The 19,891-nt window shown below is 43.8% G+C and overlaps 1 protein-coding gene and 1 long non-coding RNA gene across 4 annotated transcripts in view; one reads left to right on the top strand and one right to left on the bottom strand.

The window, feature by feature from the left end:
• The window catches only part of RhoGAP102A (Rho GTPase activating protein at 102A), a 31,166-nt gene that overhangs the window by 2,424 nt on the left and 8,851 nt on the right, over nucleotides 1–19,891 (bottom strand). The window contains exons 3-12 of the mRNA XM_046629787.2: nucleotides 15,549–18,614; nucleotides 9,919–10,075; nucleotides 9,152–9,265; nucleotides 5,752–5,942; nucleotides 3,367–3,585; nucleotides 2,817–2,967; nucleotides 2,373–2,563; nucleotides 1,843–2,072; nucleotides 764–1,164; nucleotides 204–528 (exon numbers count right to left, since the gene is read on the bottom strand). Coding sequence (XP_046485743.1) covers nucleotides 204–528; nucleotides 764–1,164; nucleotides 1,843–2,072; nucleotides 2,373–2,563; nucleotides 2,817–2,967; nucleotides 3,367–3,585; nucleotides 5,752–5,942; nucleotides 9,152–9,265; nucleotides 9,919–10,075; nucleotides 15,549–17,405 — 3,836 coding nt within the window. The 5' untranslated portion in view covers nucleotides 17,406–18,614. The remainder of the gene's footprint in view (nucleotides 1–203; nucleotides 529–763; nucleotides 1,165–1,842; nucleotides 2,073–2,372; nucleotides 2,564–2,816; nucleotides 2,968–3,366; nucleotides 3,586–5,751; nucleotides 5,943–9,151; nucleotides 9,266–9,918; nucleotides 10,076–15,548; nucleotides 18,615–19,891) is intronic.
• Nucleotides 2,023–5,676, top strand: LOC124220620 (uncharacterized). 3 transcript variants are annotated; one of them, XR_006883632.2, is made up of 5 exons: nucleotides 2,023–2,577; nucleotides 2,746–3,077; nucleotides 3,387–3,563; nucleotides 4,251–4,345; nucleotides 5,387–5,676. It is a non-coding gene; the product is annotated as an uncharacterized lncRNA (long non-coding RNA). The 3 variants fall into 3 exon arrangements; XR_006883634.2 differs by lacking the exon at nucleotides 5,387–5,676 and having other exon boundaries at nucleotides 4,251–5,246; XR_006883633.2 differs by lacking the exon at nucleotides 5,387–5,676 and having other exon boundaries at nucleotides 2,023–2,565; nucleotides 4,251–5,246.

The following is a 19,891-nucleotide window of genomic DNA, read 5'->3' on the forward strand; positions in this document are numbered from 1 at the left end:
CGATTCTGGTCTGTAATTCGTGTCGAAAATCTTGGTATTTGCTCTACAATATTGCACGCGCAAACGGAAATCGTTCAGAAATCGGCGACAACCGAGCTGTTACAACGTCGCGAGTAAGCAGACGATGATATACGCGTTTCATACACTTGTCGCTAATTTCAACGTACAACATTGATCACGCAGCAGGATTGTACATCACCCACCTTAATACGGCACCGCCGATACTAGTGATGCTTGGCGTGTAAGACCCAACCGAACTCTTCGGGGTTTCCAAGGATGCAGCCGTTGACACGGCGGTCTGACTGTTCTGACTGGTTGACCTCGATATTTGGCGAACTTCGCTCGAGGTAGTAAAGGACACCCTTTGCAGTACAGCGTGATGATCAGGTATGTAGGAAACTGCAGTGACCGCGCTATCGGGACTCGCCGGTGGGCTGGATGCCCACGAGGGTGGCGAGCTTGGGGGTTGATCGCCCGACAGGGTAGTCGAAGATCCCACCGCGCTGTCGCTCCCATGTCTACCGCCACCTAGGGGGCCAGATTGTTTCTCATTAACGTCTAGCCATGCCATACATCGATGAGCACATCGGAATCGACACTGGGTTCCAGTGCATGCTTGCGTGATGAATCAACAGGTGTTTCACGAGTGGATGAGCAGTATACATGAGAGAAGTGTAAGAAATGCTGGCCAGTTGGGTGATGGTAATATATCAGTTGGACGTATATACTAATTTAAAGTGTGTTTCCGTATTATAACAGTCACCTTCGCTGCAGCCGGATATCGATCGTTGTCTTTGCCGCCGCGGAGGTGCGCAGGGTTGTTTCGGTCCTTCCTCGATGTAAGGTATGTCGGGATCGTCGAGGTTCAGGGTGAACCCGGACATGGGTATCGTCAGGCTGGCCGTAATGACCATGGGTGACGATTTTCGCCTAGGATCGGTTGGATCCTCGCTCGAACCGCTGTCGACACTGTTGCTGCGGGTGCTCCCGTCCTTTCTTCGAAAACCGGGACGTTTCGACCGCCTTGGCCTTGGCCCGATGTCGCCCCCGACGCCGGCTGTCTGATGAAGGCACTGTTCCCGCGTCCAGACCTTGCGTGGCGCTACGGCTTCCTCGGAGAACGTCTCCGTCTCGCTGCAAGGATCACCATCGTCCCCGCATTGCCTGTGCGCGAACCTCGTTCAACAATCAATATCGAAAACGAAACGACGTGTCCCGCCGACCATGTACACTCGGGGACAATGAATCTGCGACGGCTAATTTGTACACTACAGAGTTATGTTGGCAACACAGAGAAACCTGCAGCGCCACGGTCGGCCGAGCGCGAAACAAACTCAATCTAAATAAACGTAACATAACCTATGACCGTCGAATCTAACCTTACTATTAGAATACGTGTCAATCCAACAAGTCATTATCCCCGCGGTATTCTAAGGTTAGATTCGACGGTCATGGGTTATGTTACGTTTATTGAGATTGAGTTTGTTTGGCGCTCGGCCGACTGTGGCGCTGTAGGCTTCTCTGTGTTGCCAACATAACTGTCCAGTGTAAAAAATTAGCCGTCTCAGATTCATTGTCCCCCAGTGTACATACGTAGCTACAACAATACGATACAATATCGATACATGATACATGTACGAAGCATCTTACACTGTGTATGCTCGATAATGGATTTATTGTACCGGCTGAGAACAACAAAGTGACAAGGTACGATTATACTAAGGAAATCGTTCACCGTCTCGAATCGCACAAGTCCCTCTTCTATCCGCATGGTCATAGCTGACAATGAGGTAGGTGCAGTAAGTTATACCTACTATATATTTATGGAAAGTGGAAACTTACTCGTCTGCACGGCGGGTCAAAGCGGCGTCCAGGTCGGCGGGATGCGTGTCCATCATGTGGAGATATAGTTCGTCGAGAAGCGCTGCGGGTACGGTGAACAAAACTGAACTATGTTCGAGCAGAGCGCGGACAACGTTTATCACATCGATTCGTTCTTCAGCCCTTTCCGCCGAGATTTCCGGTCGTGTCTGCCCCGGCTTAACGCAGTGCAGGATGTTTGGCGCAAATACCTGCTTGGTCGGTGCAGAAATAAAGTTTTACACAGCTATACCTACCAAGACAATTCGATTATTGGGATGGACAAATTTCTCATAACTCATCATCGAAATCAATAGAACTGAGTTGAGACTTTTGACGGAGTACAAAATTTCTCAATACTCAACAATGAGACCTGGACTACGTTTCGTCGCGATATATGAAATGAAGTGTAGGAGAACTATAAAAACCAGTCCGTTCCATCTGCTTTTTTCCTTATCCATTAATCAATTTGTTTTTTGTTTTTATTTTTTACAGGCAATTTTTGTTCTTACGGTAGCCAAGTTGGTTGCGTCCATCTTGTTACCGGCGATCCATTCACCGGCCTCACTTTTGTGGTCCTCGCTGTTCCCAGCAACTTCACCTAAGAAATTGAGCAAAGCCCACAGAGTGTCACGATTTGGCGCCGGCAACAGTTGAATCAAATGCTGCAGAGCTTCCTGCTGCAGTCGTCTGTTTCTTATCTCTGTAATTTACATGGTAACGATAAATAATTAATGAGTAAGAAATCGAATACATTCAAAGGATGAAGGACAAAGAATACGTTTAAGGAAATAACAGCCTCGACAACATGGTGGTAATTGTCGAAAAATGAAAATGAAAAATTGACGAAGCATTGATTTCAGTGAAGCAAATTTCACGTTCTAGAACCGTATTTCAACATTCACGAGTCGGGTAATACAGTTGCATCCACACCAATGTGTCCCATGCCAACCTACTCTGTGTGTGAACGAACGCTTGGTAGAGATCTCTGCACAAAAGAGGATCTGGTAAATCCCGGAAGTATTCCTTCAGCAGAGCAGCCACATCGTGCGGGCATTGGTCAGGGCCAATTTTCGACTCTCGGCCACAGTCGAAATCTTCTCGCAGCTATAACAATGCATCAGTTTTGAGTTAAATTCCGAATACGGTGCGCTTTAGCCGAAGATGGAAGTAACTCTGATAGCAGCAACATGAAAGGGATACCTCCGCTTTGGCAGGTATTTTATTGAAACAGTGTTGCTGTGTATGACATTACTTTGAGCTTGAGTTTATTTATGCCCTGGTAAACTATGGTGCAAGGAAGATTTAGCCAGAAATTAAATAAAACGATACACAGATCCATAAAAACGAAACTAAAAACTAACTTGAAAAAGAAACAGAGTAAAATAATTCTCAATCCAAAGTTCACGATAAAACATAATTGATGAATAATTTTATAAAACATTAAATATATTTGGCGAGATGAAATGAAAGTGGGTAGGCGTAACAGAGTAGACGATGACTCACCTGCCGAACTCTTTTCTTAGAGGGAGATACGCGAAATATACCGAGGGTATGAAGTCCGCTGACTTGGAGGTATTTGATGCATTGTTGGACAACGGCTGGAACGGAATCCCATTCACCCGGAAATCCACCACCGCCACCACTGTCGCTCAGCTCTAGCAATCCCGAGTCACTGCTGGTCAAAGCCCCAGCTTTCGACGGTAATGACTCGCAGGAGCCACCCTTGAAATAATATTAATGCTGTATCCGTAAATAATCATCGACATCGTACTCGCTATATAATACGGTACTCAATTTTACGACGACTCTTTGCCGTTAACAAGTTATAACCGGTGCCGACAAATTAATTTTCAATTTGAGAGAAATCAGCAAGAACCTTTTTTTCAAGTGGCTGGCTCTGACACGTATTAACTAGGGCTGTGCGGGTTTCCGTAATTTCAGGCAAAAAAGTTCGGGTTAGGGACGGGTTTGTGTGGGATCGGGTTTTTTAGTGATCCCAGAATGGTTGCGGTACCCCAAATCTTCGGAAAACCGGGAATCTTTGGTAAGGAAAGCAGAAATTTTTGAGAAACTCGAAACGTGGGTAACCTAACTTATAGAATATTTATAATATTGGACAAATACTAAATACTAAATACTAAATACTAATAGTAAATGGTATACATATATAAATGACATCAATATTATCAGAAAATAATACATCATCTTTCACCGGGAGATCCGGGAATCCCGACATTTTCGTGAATCCCGAGGTTTTCGGGAATTACCGGATTTGCCGGGGAATCCCAAAAATTTCGGGAACCTGACCCGACCCGAAGAATTCTGGTACTCGCATAGTCCTAATATCAACTATGCAAATAATTCTGTTATTGTAAACTTGTTTTCAGATCGCTTGAACTTGCAGGCACCGACACTGCAATTTGACAAATCTACAGGTTGTTTAAGCTTGTCTTCGAAGAGAAATATTACATCAGTATCTGAGGTACCAAATTTTTTGTTTAGCTAAACAGGTATAAAATTTAAGATCAGTAACGGTGATCTATATTCGTATAAACAGTTGTTACGGTATACTTATTTGACGCGTTCTGGTTACACTTACAAACATGTCACCGCAATACAGAAAATTGCACATGAGTTTGGTCCAGGCATTCAATGGTGAACATTGCTTTTCATAATGTAGTAGTTCCACAGATCTTGCGCATCATCTTAAGGATGTAGAGGCGTGTAGGTCGAAATCGTGCCAATGAAAATAAAATTATACAAACAGGTCTCATTTTTATTTTCGACACCTGTGTAAAATTTGGAAGCGATTGTCTGAACCATACCGGAGTTATTTTACTTCTAATTGTTTGTAATCTTACATTGATTCTTACGGGAAACTGTTAGGCTGAATGTAAAATCACGAAAAAGAAAAAGTAAGATAACGCCGGTACGGTTCAGACAATAGCTTTTATATTTTACACCGGTGTTTAAAATAAAAGTGAAAACAAACTGTGTAATTTTCCTTAATTTAGCACGATTTTGATCTATACGCCCGTACACCCTTAAATTCGACAAGTTCACTTCTCCATTTATTTCTTGATATAATTTATGCGACGGAGAAAAGGATAAGAAACGAGCGGGCGTTACAGACGGACTGCAGATAGTCGCGCATGCGTACCATGCGTGGTTCCGATTGAAAATCTTGGCGCAATGTTACAAGCTCTCCTTTAAATAAAGCCTCTTACAAAATTAAGCGGTCTTAATTAACCCGACGGTAAAATTAGTCCCTCTGGCCCTGTTCTATTTTCGTCTACGATCTGTGACGTCACGTTTCGCCTTTGCGATGACGATCAACTGCATGCAACGTAGTTTCGCTAGTTGCCAGTTTGAATCGGTCAGGTGTGCCGACGTAGTCTTATATATACATGCCACGAAAATTTAGAATATTAAATTACGCCATGCCTGCGCGTAATATATTTCACACCAAGATCGTCGAATTTACTATTGAAGTGTAAACCTATATTAACCTTCCTTATTTCAGTCTCCCGTTATAAATACCTGTACGTATTTATTTTTCGTTCAAGTGAAATCGCTAGTACGAAAACAGTCTCTCCTCGAAAGAATTTAAACCGCAAAACTGTCCCGCACGGTGACCCGGGTTTGGATTGTTGAAGGTAAGTATTGCTGAAGGATTGCACAAGTTTGTCAAAAGATGTAATCGAAATCGTTACTTCAAATAAATTTGAGTCGACTACCCCTCATGTGCAGTAGACATTTACGGGGACATTCACGTAGATCACAGCAGTAAAAATGATGGTGGTAAGGACGAGCACGGGCATTCAGGGAGTGTGAAGGTGGGCATCTGCGGTGGCATGCAAGGGTTCAACATCTTTGGTACGCGCATACCTCGTCTGTTTTCGCAGCGACGCTGGGCACTTCAATGAGACTGGTAAAACTGGCCCTGCTTCCGTGTCTACTGTTTCTCGTCAAACTCCCAACGTCGCTGATCTCTCCAGCTGCAGCGGCGATCCTGGCGATCCTGTCGTTTTCGAGGCACTGGGACAGTGGGATTCCAAAAACCAGACCACCTACGGATTCTACAGACGAAATGGATCATCGGTAAATCATACTGCCAATGTTGGGACCAAATGGGAATATGGTATTACAGCTCTGGCATTTGCCACCTTGAATATTGATCTACGAGACATTGTCGTGGTGAGGGGTTGGCTATGGAAAAGAATGAAAAAATGCTTGGAGCAAAAGTTAGTCGAGTTGAAGAATTTCTCGCATCATCTAACGTTAGCTCTGTTCATTTTCTGCGGTGTTTTATTTAAGAACGATGACGCATTCCGTGAAGATTGGTTTTTTGAAAAAGGGTTCGCTTCTTATATCCCGAGCAAAGACTTTAACGACTGCTTCAGAGGTAACGGATGACGATGACGTCACATGTTACACTGCCGACCAAACAAAGGTTGAATATAGCTGTATATTTATAGATATCGTGCGATACAATATCGAGGTTCAAGGTGGTTCTGCCGTGTATCTGAATTTTACTGTCGACACGCTACTTGTGAGAACAGAATTAGTTGGGAGGTGATTTCTCGATAATTGGGATCATACAGGGATCACTAATTGAGAATCGTGTTTCCAAAGGTCTCGAAAGTTCAGATAATTCGGTAACGGTCCCAGACCCGACTTGCTGGACCGTTGCTTCATCTAACTTTCAGCACGCAGCGACTCGATGAGTTGAGGTTTTCATTGACCTGAAATGGCGCGGCTCGGAAGAACCTCATCGGTTATCCCGCAGACCATTGAGTTTTTTTTTTTTTTGTCTTTCATCTTCTGCGACAAAGTGACAAGTGCCATTTTGATAAATCGACAGGCATAAAGTGAGGTGTGCCTGTCGGCGGTCGACTCACATCTGTGTAGGTAAATAGATCGTTGTATAAGATATCCAATTGTGGATCCAACCCCTTTATAACTTCACAGCTGTACCGTGTATTCACCTCCGCTATTCGGTTTCATGTTCGCGAAGGTCAACTTAGGATAAATTGGTAGTAACTGAGAGGAGGAGGATGTAGACGCAGACCTGCCACTACGAGTTTTCTCTGAATTTTTGTGCTTTCCTCGAATACGTCACATCGCGAGAGAGCAGTGAGTGCTTTTCGGATATCTCGGTCCAGTATTCGATTATCGGTGCAACCCACCTGCTGACACGTCGTCATCGACATCGACAAGATCACGTCGAAACGTTCCAATGACGAAACCGTCCCGCGAAACGCCGCGATGGCTGTACCGGTGGACTCGACGTCCGCCAAACTTGTATGATATAGAAACGCTCAGCATGCGTATACGCATCCCGATATAGAACGCAATCTGGGACATTGACGCTTGCAAGTTCCAAGCATATTGTTCGATATTATATTACGATACGTTCACTCAAGTAAGACCATCCTTCAAATTCAAGTTTTTCCCACTCACACGACTCACGTACATGGGTATAGTTTCATGCATGGATATCTTTTAGCTGAATTAGGTACTCCCGAGTCCAACACTTTATAAATTATTCACTGTGTCATGCACCGTGTCTTAATCGAATGATTTTAAACCGCATTCAACGCAAGCCAAAGCAAAAAAATTCTAATCCCCTATATTCGAAATACCTCGTGAGTTTCGTACGTGTTCGCAATGATACGACTTCACTTGTAACATTACTCTGCGCTGCGCAGGTAAATTTAACCACTGCGGGATTATGGTAGCCAAAATTCCGTGAATTATTCATTTGAAATTGGGACTCAAGCGAAAGAACATACAGGTACAATTCTCTTGAATACAAAGAATGTTACGAGTTTGAAAAAATGTTATTCCACGTTCCCGATCGTCGCTTAGGGTATACATACATATATATCATATAATGCGGCGCGTAGTATTTCAGAAGAAGGGCAATAACGATCCTAGCAAAATCTACTAACGGTAACCCGGGTGAAATAAGAGACATTTTCAGAGTCTAAATTTACCGAGACCGAGAGAAGATGCGGTGGTATTGCATATTTCTAGATACACGTATCATGCACGCTATGTATTAAGCACTCGTATGCGCTTGCGTATAAGCGTGATGCACAGGTATACGGATCACGTATATTCGTCGGTTGGTTTACTCGGGGTTCGTAAGTGCCGGGCGTCAATCAAGACTCTCTTTGGTGCGCGGTCACTCACTTGGCATGTAACCGGTCATCACCTTTAGGACTGACAATGAAAGTGAGTTATGCATGGTGGGTTGCCCAGGCCGATCTCCGAGTTTCAGCGAATCAACGTGTGGGGAAATAACTCGAGTGTAACCTTTAGTACTGGGTGCCCCTTGACTTAAAAACTATAATGTCTGAGGTCCTCGGACGAAATTCTACGACTCGTCGTAGCAACGTTCGATCAATCTTGTTGTTGGATCTCCGTATCAGAGACGGACAAGTCAGCCGACGCGGATGATGCAACAGTCGCCAAGAAGTATTCATCTCTCAATGTTTCAACCCGAGACAAAAATTTGATCGTCCCGAGAAGCGTTAAATTGCGATCACATTTCCGGTAAAAATATGCGAAGTGGGTGAATGCGATAATGGTAAAACAGTATAGGACCTATTGCTGCGGACAGTGATCATTGAGATGGTATGCGATAAAGGCGCGATGCGTTGCCGCTTCGGTCTATTTCAAGATATTTATATATAGGCCTATACTTTGGAGCCCGTTTATACTACAGGCCACTCTATTCAGAGCATCTTTCATACACATTGATGCGACAAGGAAATAAAGGGAGCCGTGCGAACGTTGAAAGTCGGTACACCCAATGACAACAGTACTCCCACTGCCTATTGAATTCGGGTAATTTAAGGCATACGTAATTTGCACGCCTTTGCACGATTCTTTTCTAGCGTACTCTATGGCATTTGAATTACAAACCTGGAATGTACGGCGGTTTTCGAAGCGAGTCAGCTTACGGCCGTGTGTTTCTATACCTATATGTATACATACAACACGTGTAACAGCTGTAGGCATGATAGACGTCACATCGGTGATATCATTCTCGTGATCGATGCGTGCTTTCTGTACCCCAAACGTCACAGGTGACCGATAACTTTTTCTTTTCTGCAGCATGCAATTCTACCCTGACTCACACGATTTCGGTACCATGTATACCGCCTGTCGCATGCAAGAAAAATTCGAAAATCTTGGCGCGTTTCATTAGTTTGAATGGTATACTGTAAGCGTACTTCGTACATACGTCAAGGTGTGCGCACACATGTCCGCGACTCACCTTTATCTTTATCATCTTTTCCCTTGTTGTCGAAAAATCCGGTTGTGAGAGCCTTGCGCTTCAGTAAATAAGCACGACGTTTCGGTTTCGTCGTTACCGAGCCGCCCAAAGTTTCTGCAAACAGAAAAATTATATCAGGATTCGTGCATTATTATCCGTAGCATCTGGTCTGAGATTACATTGCTTTTTCGCGTTTTTAACGTACTATTCTTCATTTTGTTTCAGTTAGAAAAAATAGGTAAGCATCTGTAACCGTGGATGTCTGCTTGGAGAGTCTGATTACGCAAGTATGAGGTATCAAATACCTTATAGCATTCGCTTCTTTGCACGAGTCCCGCCTTATCTTTAAACTGCAACGGTGCAAGTGATCAAGTCTTTCTCAGATCTTACCGTGGGTAAGGCGACAATACGTTTCATCATGCAACACTCTCATACTTTCAGCTAAAATTATTAAAAGTATCTAAACGTGATTCACGCGTTCACCCATTTCTTGAAATCCATGCACGTTGTGTGTGCGTTTAACGTACGTGATGCACCGATACATCGTCAAATGAATTTTAGGTACATCTGTAGTATCGAATTATTGATTGATGAGCAAATCGTGAAATTCAACCACGTCGCAAGTTCCGCAATTTTTTATTGTCACGGTATATCGTTGCCGTGTAATAAAAAGAGTATAACAAAGTTTCGTCGTCCGTCTTCTATCGTCGCGCGGACTGGCAATGAGAAGTGAACGTGACCAAGTCGAAGGCATCGCGTAGACTTACCGGTAGGTGGACGAATGTGGACCCCAAGATTTAGGGCTTGTAATTTCGCGACAGCCACTTGACAAAGCACGCGGCGTTCAACGTCCGAGAGCGCTCGAAGTGGTGCATCTTGAAGAGTGACGCGGCGACCTCCAGCCCCAGCCCAAGTGCATCTTCCCTGTAGATAAGGCAGCGAATGGAAGAGAGACAAATAAATCAACGAATTAAGTTTAACTATTCGACGGTGAGAAATTGTAAAGACATAATATTTTACATGATTTGCAATATATTTGTAACAATGTTTAATCGTGTGGCATTCGATAGTCGTCATCGTAGTCGCGTAAGGTTTAAGGTATGGATAGGTATCCATGTACGCTGTTTTATGCGATGAGCATTCGTAGCGCTGCCGCCCGACGGTTAAAGTCGGAGAATAAAAGGAGACACGTTCAATTTGAACAGCAAAGCTATGTGTAAACTTTTAGAGGCTCGTATAAAGCGACACTTTGTTTTCCAAGTGCTTGCGGGAATCATCGAAGGATGTTACGCAACGGGCTATATCCGTTTCAGTCGGTCAGTGTGGAGAAAATATACCTCGGACGGTCACCAAAACTTGGAAACCTTCGGAAGAGACGAAAATTACTGACGTCGTTGCATTGAACTGACGAATTTACAGTATAAACGGACTATGAAGCCTTTCCTCCTGCTGTATAAATCATCTTCAATTAATAAGGTGAGGTTATGCAGTATAAAAATATATTAGAACAGTATAATAGTTTGAAGTTTATCGCCATGCTCATCGTCAGTTAACCCTTCGTCCCACTGTGCGCCTCTCTCTCCATAATAGTATCAGCTGTCATACCTATCTATAAGACAAGTATACTGTTTTACAGTTAACAATAAACATCAGTTTGATATCACCCTCCAATTTCGTTGCAACTCGTGTATGTTGCAAAGCATTGAAAACTAATAAAAGACAGGTATTTCTTTATAGGCGGGAAAACGGTTTAAAGGGGTGATGAATGGATGTTAGGTGAAGAATGTCGAGGGTATAATCTCTCTTTTACTGGATTGTACACCCGAGTAAAATCGATTTTAAGCCGCCTAATTTTAGCGGGGTAGAAATGAGGTTGGCAGCACTAGCGGCCAATTTATTACGCCTATTGAATTACGCACGTAGTATCTGCTCGTACGCCGATATGATTGGTTAGAGGCTGCCGGAACCAACCTTGTGTTTGACGTGCTTATACGAGGTGGGTACTGCTAATCGACTTCGCTCGATTGTACACCTAACATTCTACTACCGTAATGGGCCTAATTAATTTCCCACGGAGGGAAAGGAATTCTTGAGCCACTAAAATAAATTTGGTTGGAGTCCATTCTCTGCGATCTAGTATCCCTTATTTATTTCAAACACGATGACTTCGATTCGACTATTTCGAATTAATTAGTTGGTCAAAATGATTTGGTCAAGCAAATTCCTGGATTCAACAAAAGCTTTTTTTGTCGTGATCGAGTGAATTATTGATTTGAATGAAGCTTTTGATGTGTTTCCGAAATTGAGTCAACTAAATATCGTTTCAATTGAAGTTTATGTATTGGTTCTCCAAATCGCATGTTTGCTGACAGAAACAATTAGGTACTTCAAATAAAATAAGTACACGAATCTAGCCAACAAAAAATTTACATCGATCGAATGCCATACTTTGTTGTTCTAACCGGAGCTTGTTTTGCCGAACTGGTCGAATCAGTTACAGTAATTTGTTTACGAGGTAAAAGAAACGCCACATGCTTTGAAACAAGCAGAGAATATATTCATTGTAAACATCCGGATACTAGTGCTATAAACGACCACTAGGCGGCGAACGTTCTCGCTACGGAAGTTGCTTCAGAGATAGTTATAAAACTGGGTAGTCGGCTGGAAAGTCAGATACGGATCATGTACGATAGATTCGTCATCGGACCTGTTAGAAACGATGAAATCATAGTAACAAGTTACGCGTCATCAAAATTGATATAGACTACAAATGTACGAAAACTATATTGACACGTGATCAATTTATACTACTATATATTCAATAATAAGTTTGCGGATTTCAAATATTGAATATCGAGTAAATCCAATGAAAATTTCGAACGAACAGAATTATACATGATATTATTCGAAGCATACGTTTTGTACGCTTGAACAACTCTAATGTTCAGTTAGTGCAAAAGATTTTAGTAACAACAAATTTTGTTACCTGCTTCAACCAATAAACTCTTGAATCAACAAAACATGAATCAGAACAAGCTCAATTTGTTTGGATATTAATAATTTCAGATTTTTAAAACAAACCGATTAAGGTACGTTCAGTCAAATTTTTAGTCATTTAAATCAGACATTTTCTTGATACAATATTCACATTATTGCAAAAAACACTTGCGCCCTGTTATCTTGAATAAATTGTCAATCAGCACGATCATTCTGAGATTTGATTCAATTCCATATTAATGTTGTCACAACTATTTCCTACGAAACAAGTATTTTGTTGAATTAAGTAAGTATTTTGTTTACCGGATTTGACTAGCATTTGGTTAAATCAAACAAATATCACTTGACTCAAATAATTCTTTTCCTTCGTGTAGTGTATTTTGATATGTATTCCTGGTAAGACGTGGGACGATGAAATTCTTTTTCGAACAATAGACTGGGTTGTTAGGATAAAATTTCTTTACACACAATCACTGTGTTAGCACTGTTGATATATTTCTAGGTGACCGAAAGTCAACTCTCGTGAAGACTTGGCCCGAAAACTATACACATCTGTTTGTGAGTAATAATGCGTAAGAATTCACGTTACCGTTCCTACGTGTATAAGTATAATATTTAAGCCTATTGTATATCAGTCAATTTTCTTCGAAATTTTGCTTCTAACGATACGTGAAGATTCTTTCCTTCGTATTTTTGTCCTATTCGAACCAATACCAAGAAATTTCATTTAAAAAATGGGCACTTCTTCGCTGTCTCTGCCAATACAAATGTACAGTGTTTTAAACGGGAATGGCTTCCCTCTGAAAATAGCTGTGTTCAAATTCTCGCGAACCCAAGCCACGGTACGAGGTAGAGATTGAGAGCGAGGAAACGTTTCGTGTGTTATTCAGTAACTTGAAACTTGTGGTATATTTTGATCAATTCATTTTCCTAAACTTGACGCGTTCATTTGTGGTTTTCGGTTCAGTGAAAGTTAGCCGTAACTGTCAGCACCGTCTATTTGGGTTTTTGGCATCACTGGGCTAGACCGTGCGTCTTTGTATGTAGGGCATTCCACGCCAAATCCACCCGGGTCTGGCCCTTGACCGCTTGAAATTGGTCTGAAATTGTTTATGTTGTTTTTATAACTCTAAGAAGGACGCTAATGTTTTTCAAATTTTATTTTCAGTCAAATTGTTGTACTTCTCGTTTTACAAACCCACATGTCTATGGACGCCGTTGAAAAATCGAGAAAAATTCTCAAAAACCTTGTGTCTGATATCAAAATTTTTAAATTCAGACCCAGGGTGGGTCAGCGTTCGGTTCTACACTTTTTTGTGCTTAAAAAAAAAAAAAAAAAATGAAGCAGTAGTCGGTCTATCGTGGGTTGCTGCTTAAAAATTGTTATACATAACCCAGCATTTTTAAGAATATCCTCAGATTTTTACAAAGTTATTCTTATTTATGTCGATAAATAACTAAAAACAATTTTCTTCGATACTTTTTTTAAAAGCTCAAATAAGTGTAGAAACGAACGTCCGAACACTAACTCTAGACTTAAAAATTTAATATCTGATCGAAGATTTGTGAGAATTTTTCAGATTCTTAAATCACGTCCAAAGACATGTTCATTTTCAATAATCATAAATCATACAAGTTTACTGAAAAAAAATTTGAAAAACGTTTGAGTGCTATTTATAATTGGAACAACAATGTAAAAAATGTGGTCCAGATGCAAGAGGTCGACGGTCAAATACATGCATAGGAATATGAACACGTTTCTTAGTTTATAAAACTACGCAGCTATGCAATCTTCGCAGCACTTCGCGAATATTTGGGAATCGTTGGGTTCGATGGATTGAAAAAATCATTTTCGCATTAATTTATTCGCTGTATGTGAATAACGCGTATCTTACGTACCGTAATAATTTGAATCATAGATTGTTTAGTAACCGATCGTAGCATTCGGGATATTTGCTCGCCACGTGGGGGGTCGTATCGAAGCGCGGCAAACTCACGTAAAAATACGTAGCCTGTTTCAAACTACCTTATAGATATTGCTGCATCCTGCATCATACATAGCTACATAGCTATATAGCACACCGTGCAGAGGTTCTACATATTACTGTTCCAATATCTCGGTATATTCATTAGTCATTCTGTCATGCTGAAAATTGATAGTCACATATCGTGAGGGGTGACCCCTCGAGGGACCTGGAACATTCAGAGGGTGCACAGTATTCGAAGTATAATGCCTTGATTACACTATGTTCATAACCAGATCACAGTACTTTTCGCTGCACTTGACGCCTTCCAAAGTGTCGATGACGGTATCGCAATGAACCACCGAAACTGACTTTTTTAATCAGTGTTGTGCAATACATCGATTAATCGCCAGCTCTGATTAATCGTTTATTCCATTAATCAATTAATTGATTAGTCGTTTTTCCAATTGATCGATTAATCGACGGTCACGATTCATAATCGCACAGTACTACTTTTAACCTATTGCAGAATGGAATGAGAATGAGAATAAGGTAATAATAAGGTTAGAAAAGACGTATTTGCACGGTTCCGTGGTGCCACATATTTTCAAACGGGAGGTTCACGTACAGTCGCGTCTGCGACATGGTACACCCTGCATCGCTTTGAAGAAAATGATATTTTTCATCCAACGTCCGATCAATCAAGTTGTTACGCACGTTAAAATTAAGGGCATGCTAACGCATCTTTCATATCTTATTCTATATTCCATGCCGATGTAGGGACCTAAATATTTTGAAGCATGTAGGATGATGACAATAAGTACCTAAAAATGTATTCAATCCGTATTTAAATTTGGTAGCCATTACGTAGGCAAGTGTGCGAAGGAAAGCATCCTCGAACGATTGATCCCTGTACAGGCAATTTGCGGTTTGATGTTCTTCCTTAGGGAGAAGATGAACAAATGAACTAGTGAATTAGGTAATTAAATAAAATAAAATTTGACCTGTCCCGATTGGGATCTCGGTAATTGGCAATTTCTTTCAGCGAATACAGCTGGTGTACGCATGCATCACCCGTTCCCTGTAGCGGTGAAGGGTGTTGTGGAAATAGTCCAACGCTCGAGCTGGTAATTATCTTGAATCTTTTGCAAACACTGGAATAAGTTAAGGGTCGGCACAAAAAATAAACTATGATGGCTGAGAAAATATTCATTCCGAATGAGAGAGGTTCACGGGGCACGTACAAGGCGAAACTTTGAAATAGCGATCAAAGACGAGCGCATAGTGATTTGTGCATGTTAGACGTGGGTACGCACGCAGGCATGTCTGCCACACGTTAGGTAGGCATGCGTTTATACGCATACGGTCATAACGAAGCGTGTATGTAGGTTATAACATATGTATAATTAGAAAGCACGCGGAGACGTAGAGCTCACCTGCGGTGTCCATACGGATGGTTGATTGGAGGCTCTCGACGTGCTCTTGCTCCTCGATCGCCATATCTTCTTGGCCACCAACCTGCTTCCGTGATGCACCACGCTGCTCGACGATTTACTTTTCTGCATCGCTGCGCCACCTGCGGAATTCGAGGACGTCATAGCTGGAGAACCTGGCGCTGAATGCGGCTTGTCTCTGTTAGGATTGGAACCATGCAGGAAATGGGAGAGGAAGGAATGGTGTTGTTTCGGTGTCGGGGGTGTATCTTCCGAGCCTAATCCAGCGTCAATACTACTACGTGAACTAGCGTTACGACTCCCCGGCGACGTGGTCTCCGGATCCGACAAATTATCGACGATATCGAACATTTCACGGTAATTAACGGCCCAATTATCCTGTGTCTGACAACCCTTGCTGTTACCGTCATCCTCGCTTGGTCTCGCGCTATCGTCGCACCTTGCTTTAATGTTTCGCAAATTTCTGTCATAGTTTACCCTCTTGAACCTATCGACCTTCTCAGCGTCCATTGATTTCTTCCGTGCCATTCGAAGGTATCGTTTTATGGTATCGCTGACGGACGGTGAAACATCGTCATTGTCCACGCTACTCCTACGTCGCGACGATCCTGCGGGACCACCCAACTTTTGGATGTCCTTGCTGGTCTGCTCGTCCCGTTCCGGCAGGCAGGATTCGATGACGTCCCGCGGTATCGGGTCGGTTTGGACGATGTCGTCGACCGGTCCCCTGTCCGTGCTCGGGCCTTGAACCGCGATCAGCGGCGGCGGCGATCCGAGGTCCCTTTTTCTGTCCGGCCAGCCACTTCCAACGTCCTTCTGCGGTCTAGCCTCACGATCAGTGTTGAAACGCCACTGGGATGCGGGTAACACGCAAGAACCCATGGACCTCGGGCCCCGAAAGCCCCGTGTACACCGTAAGTCGAAGTACAATTTTTCGAGAAGCTTACGGTCCGTCAATATGTCGGATATCACGTGATCGCGATTTGGCGATTTACTGTAATAACGGCTAAGGGTATCGAGCAATGACTTGTGCACGTAGTCGCCCTGGTAGGGTAGCATGGTCTTCGGTACGCCACCGCGATGAATGTTCGAGACGTCAGTTCCGCGACCCTGGGCCATTATAAGGTCAAGATGCTGCTGAAGCTTGTCGATAAGATTTTGGTAATTAAATGGTTTGTTTGACTGACTCGTATCTTGGTTGAGGGAGGATGTTACGGGACTTGTCGTACAACCCTCTCCTTGCATATTCAAATATTTTTGTAACATGTCCGCCAGTGCTTTCGCCTCGGCATCCTCTTGGGGTAATTTTCGCTGAGCTTCCGGTGTGACCGGAGAGCTTCCGATACCGGCACCGGCCTGCAGCCATTCCCGTTTCATTTTTGTTATGTCAAATCTTCCCCCGGACGTTGCCTGGAGAAGGAACGCCGGACCGGGTCCGCGTGTCTCGTTTACGTCAGCCTCGTCGGCGGAACTCGCCTTAACTCGACAGCTGCCACCCCTTCCGGTTCTCCGGCGTCGATGGGTACGGAAGCCCAACGAGCTTGGATACGAGGCTTTCCTCAGGAGCAAAAACTTTGGTTCCTTTTGGCACATTTCCTGAAAGTATTCCTCGATCTTTGGTATATCCTCTTGGCGGTTGTGCACCCCGTCGGGTATTAGTTTCCTTCCCGCATCCGCCATGTAGCGCCAAGTCTTTCGAGTCAGCAGCCATCGCTCTTTCGTTGGTTTTATAGGCCGCTTCGTGCGCTTATCTTTGGACGTTGGAGTGGTGTTGCGAGAGGTACCTGCTTCGCTGCTGTCCCGTCGTGACCTTCTTCGGGCACCGGATCGCTCCGCCATCGCGATACCTCTGGCTCCGTCCTCCTTTTTAACCACGCGAACCACTTTTGAACACTCGAATCAACCTAGCGTTAAATATATTGCAACCTTTACGGATAAATCAGCAAGACACCCGTACTAACGAGTAACCATTGCGGCGTGATTCAAAGGGCAGAGAAGAGGGAACGGCGGGGAGGATGTGTGGGGGGGAGGGCAAACGTCGGTGTCTTTCACGTCAACGTCAACCGCGCACTCCACCACCAGGTCACAGTGTCACACCAAGTGGAATACTACGAGTATCTCACAATCAGTTTCCCTGCGAAGCAATCGAACCGACGATATTGCGCGAGTAAAGTTTTACGTTATCACCGTTCGCTTGTTCACCTGTATCGGATATCTCAGTGGGGAGGTCGAACCATTCGATACGTTTAAGATTTGTCACTTTGCAGAATGAAACTTGGGGAGACGATCTCGCGACATGGTGGTTCATTCCCGAGCGTCGCCGGCGGAGATGCGGGCTGGGCACACCATGGGCCGGTGAACAGACGATGTGGCGCGAGGGGTGAACTGGGTCGACCTGCTTCCGAACCCGAAGTACGTCCGAGAAAACTTCGGCCCAGTACCCGACGAACAACAACCGTAATAAGGTCTCCCGATGACCCGCCACAGCCGAATCCACTCCCAACAGCCCGGCTGACGGCCGTGTCGTTGCGTTTTTAACGCATAGCTAGTACGTAGGTACTATGACGCATGCCTATCAACCCGGTGCCTGGGCAGAAAAGTTGCCGCGACAAGGACAACAGTCTTTCAGCATGCAAGTTTGACTCGATTGCCTCTAATCCTGCGATCACCGCACACACACTATTGCCACTTTCATCGTAGTCAAGTTGAACGGGTTTGCTGTTGAACTGGGACTCTACGAGGACGATAAGAGGCGACGAATTCTCCCCTAGAGTGAAGTTCGAATCGCGTCCACCATGTTACGGTTAACGTCTGTTGTCTATGTTTCACTTGAGCCGGCAAGGTGGAGGCTCGCCAAGGTACACGACTACTGCTCAGGGCGCCGCGACGTCGTGGACGCTCTGTGTCTAAAAGCGTCTCTGGCCCTCCCCTTAGCCGCTTTTCCGCATCTCTCCTTGATTCCATCGTCAGCCGGGAGTGCTTCGCGCGCCAGGAACGGTTGAGCCACCTCACTCTTCTCCGTCTCTCCGCTGGGAGGATGAAACGTACCTAATCGACGAGACACAGTGATCGGGACACTTGCCGAGAGGAAGGTGATTGAGAAGCGTGGGCATTTGCAAATGCCGTGTAGACCTATACCTACGTCTTTGCTAGACGTTCAGCATGTTGTACCCCACCTCGTCGTTCACGGGTCAAGAGTACACACGGGCAAACGCGTGCGTCTCGCATTGTACCAAGTCTCTGCCCGACGGACAGACGGACCCAACGCGATCGTCGATAGATATCGTATACATGCTGGCATATCGCGTATGTTGCGTGTGCGTGCGCACGCGCGCGCGCTCGTATGTTTGTCATGTGTGCGTGCCTGCGTCTGCGTATGTGTGTACATGTGCAGCGGGACGTTGTGTTGCAAATACACTTCCAGCAATATTTGCAGCTCTTGAATTTCATTTTTCCCGGAAAATAAATAAAATTACTTTCCACGAATTCTCAAACGGGTGTCTCGAAATTCTGTGAATCTGCTGCGACGCGGATGACGGTCTGAAACAACCTTTTTTCAATCGTTTCGGATCAGTCATTTTCTTTCGCTGACTGATATCAAGTGGCGCTTGACGCGAAAAAGCTCCCACGCTACAGATCACTTTCTTTGCAATCTCTGTTACTCCCTGGCTGTAACGTCTTGCGTTGATACCCTCTTACTAGCACTATATTTGTATTACGTTCCCGCCTCACAAATAAATATTCGACTAACTTGTGGCAATTTAAGTTGCCGTATGCGACAACTGTGATGACGTTAATGTGAATGTCGTATACTGTCAAGAAACAAATCAAATACTAACTTGACAGTATAGATTAGTTTTAGACCAATGCTCTTGCATCAAAAATACTACCACTGCGCAAGTAATACAGTTTATAATGTTCTGCGTTCTTCGTCGTCTTGTGGGAAATAAAGTGTGACTGTCGTAAAACGTTCACGGTTGGCTCTGATGCGTTTTGAATATTTCCTTACGGTGAGGAATTTGGAAGATGGAGTAGGAGACTAACGTATAGAAGTGAAAAATAAATCTTGAGCAACCCAAGGAAGAGCTCTCGAAATATACGACGCAGGAAATATCTAGCGGTGGTTATAGTTGAGCAACGCAGCGAAAAGTGACGTCACGACGACAAGGGCCAAATGAAAGCAACTTTTCAACTTTATTTTAGGACGAATCTCGAACGAACGGTGTAAAGCTTATATGGTTGCCCGAACTCGTGGGATACCTACCGCAAACTATAATATTTTGGTTAAGGAAATACAAGACCATAGTTCGTAAATGGATCGGTTG

Source organism: Neodiprion pinetum, chromosome 5 (assembly GCF_021155775.2).
Source record: "Neodiprion pinetum isolate iyNeoPine1 chromosome 5, iyNeoPine1.2, whole genome shotgun sequence".
In the NCBI taxonomy this organism is placed as follows: Eukaryota; Metazoa; Arthropoda; class Insecta; order Hymenoptera; family Diprionidae; genus Neodiprion; species Neodiprion pinetum.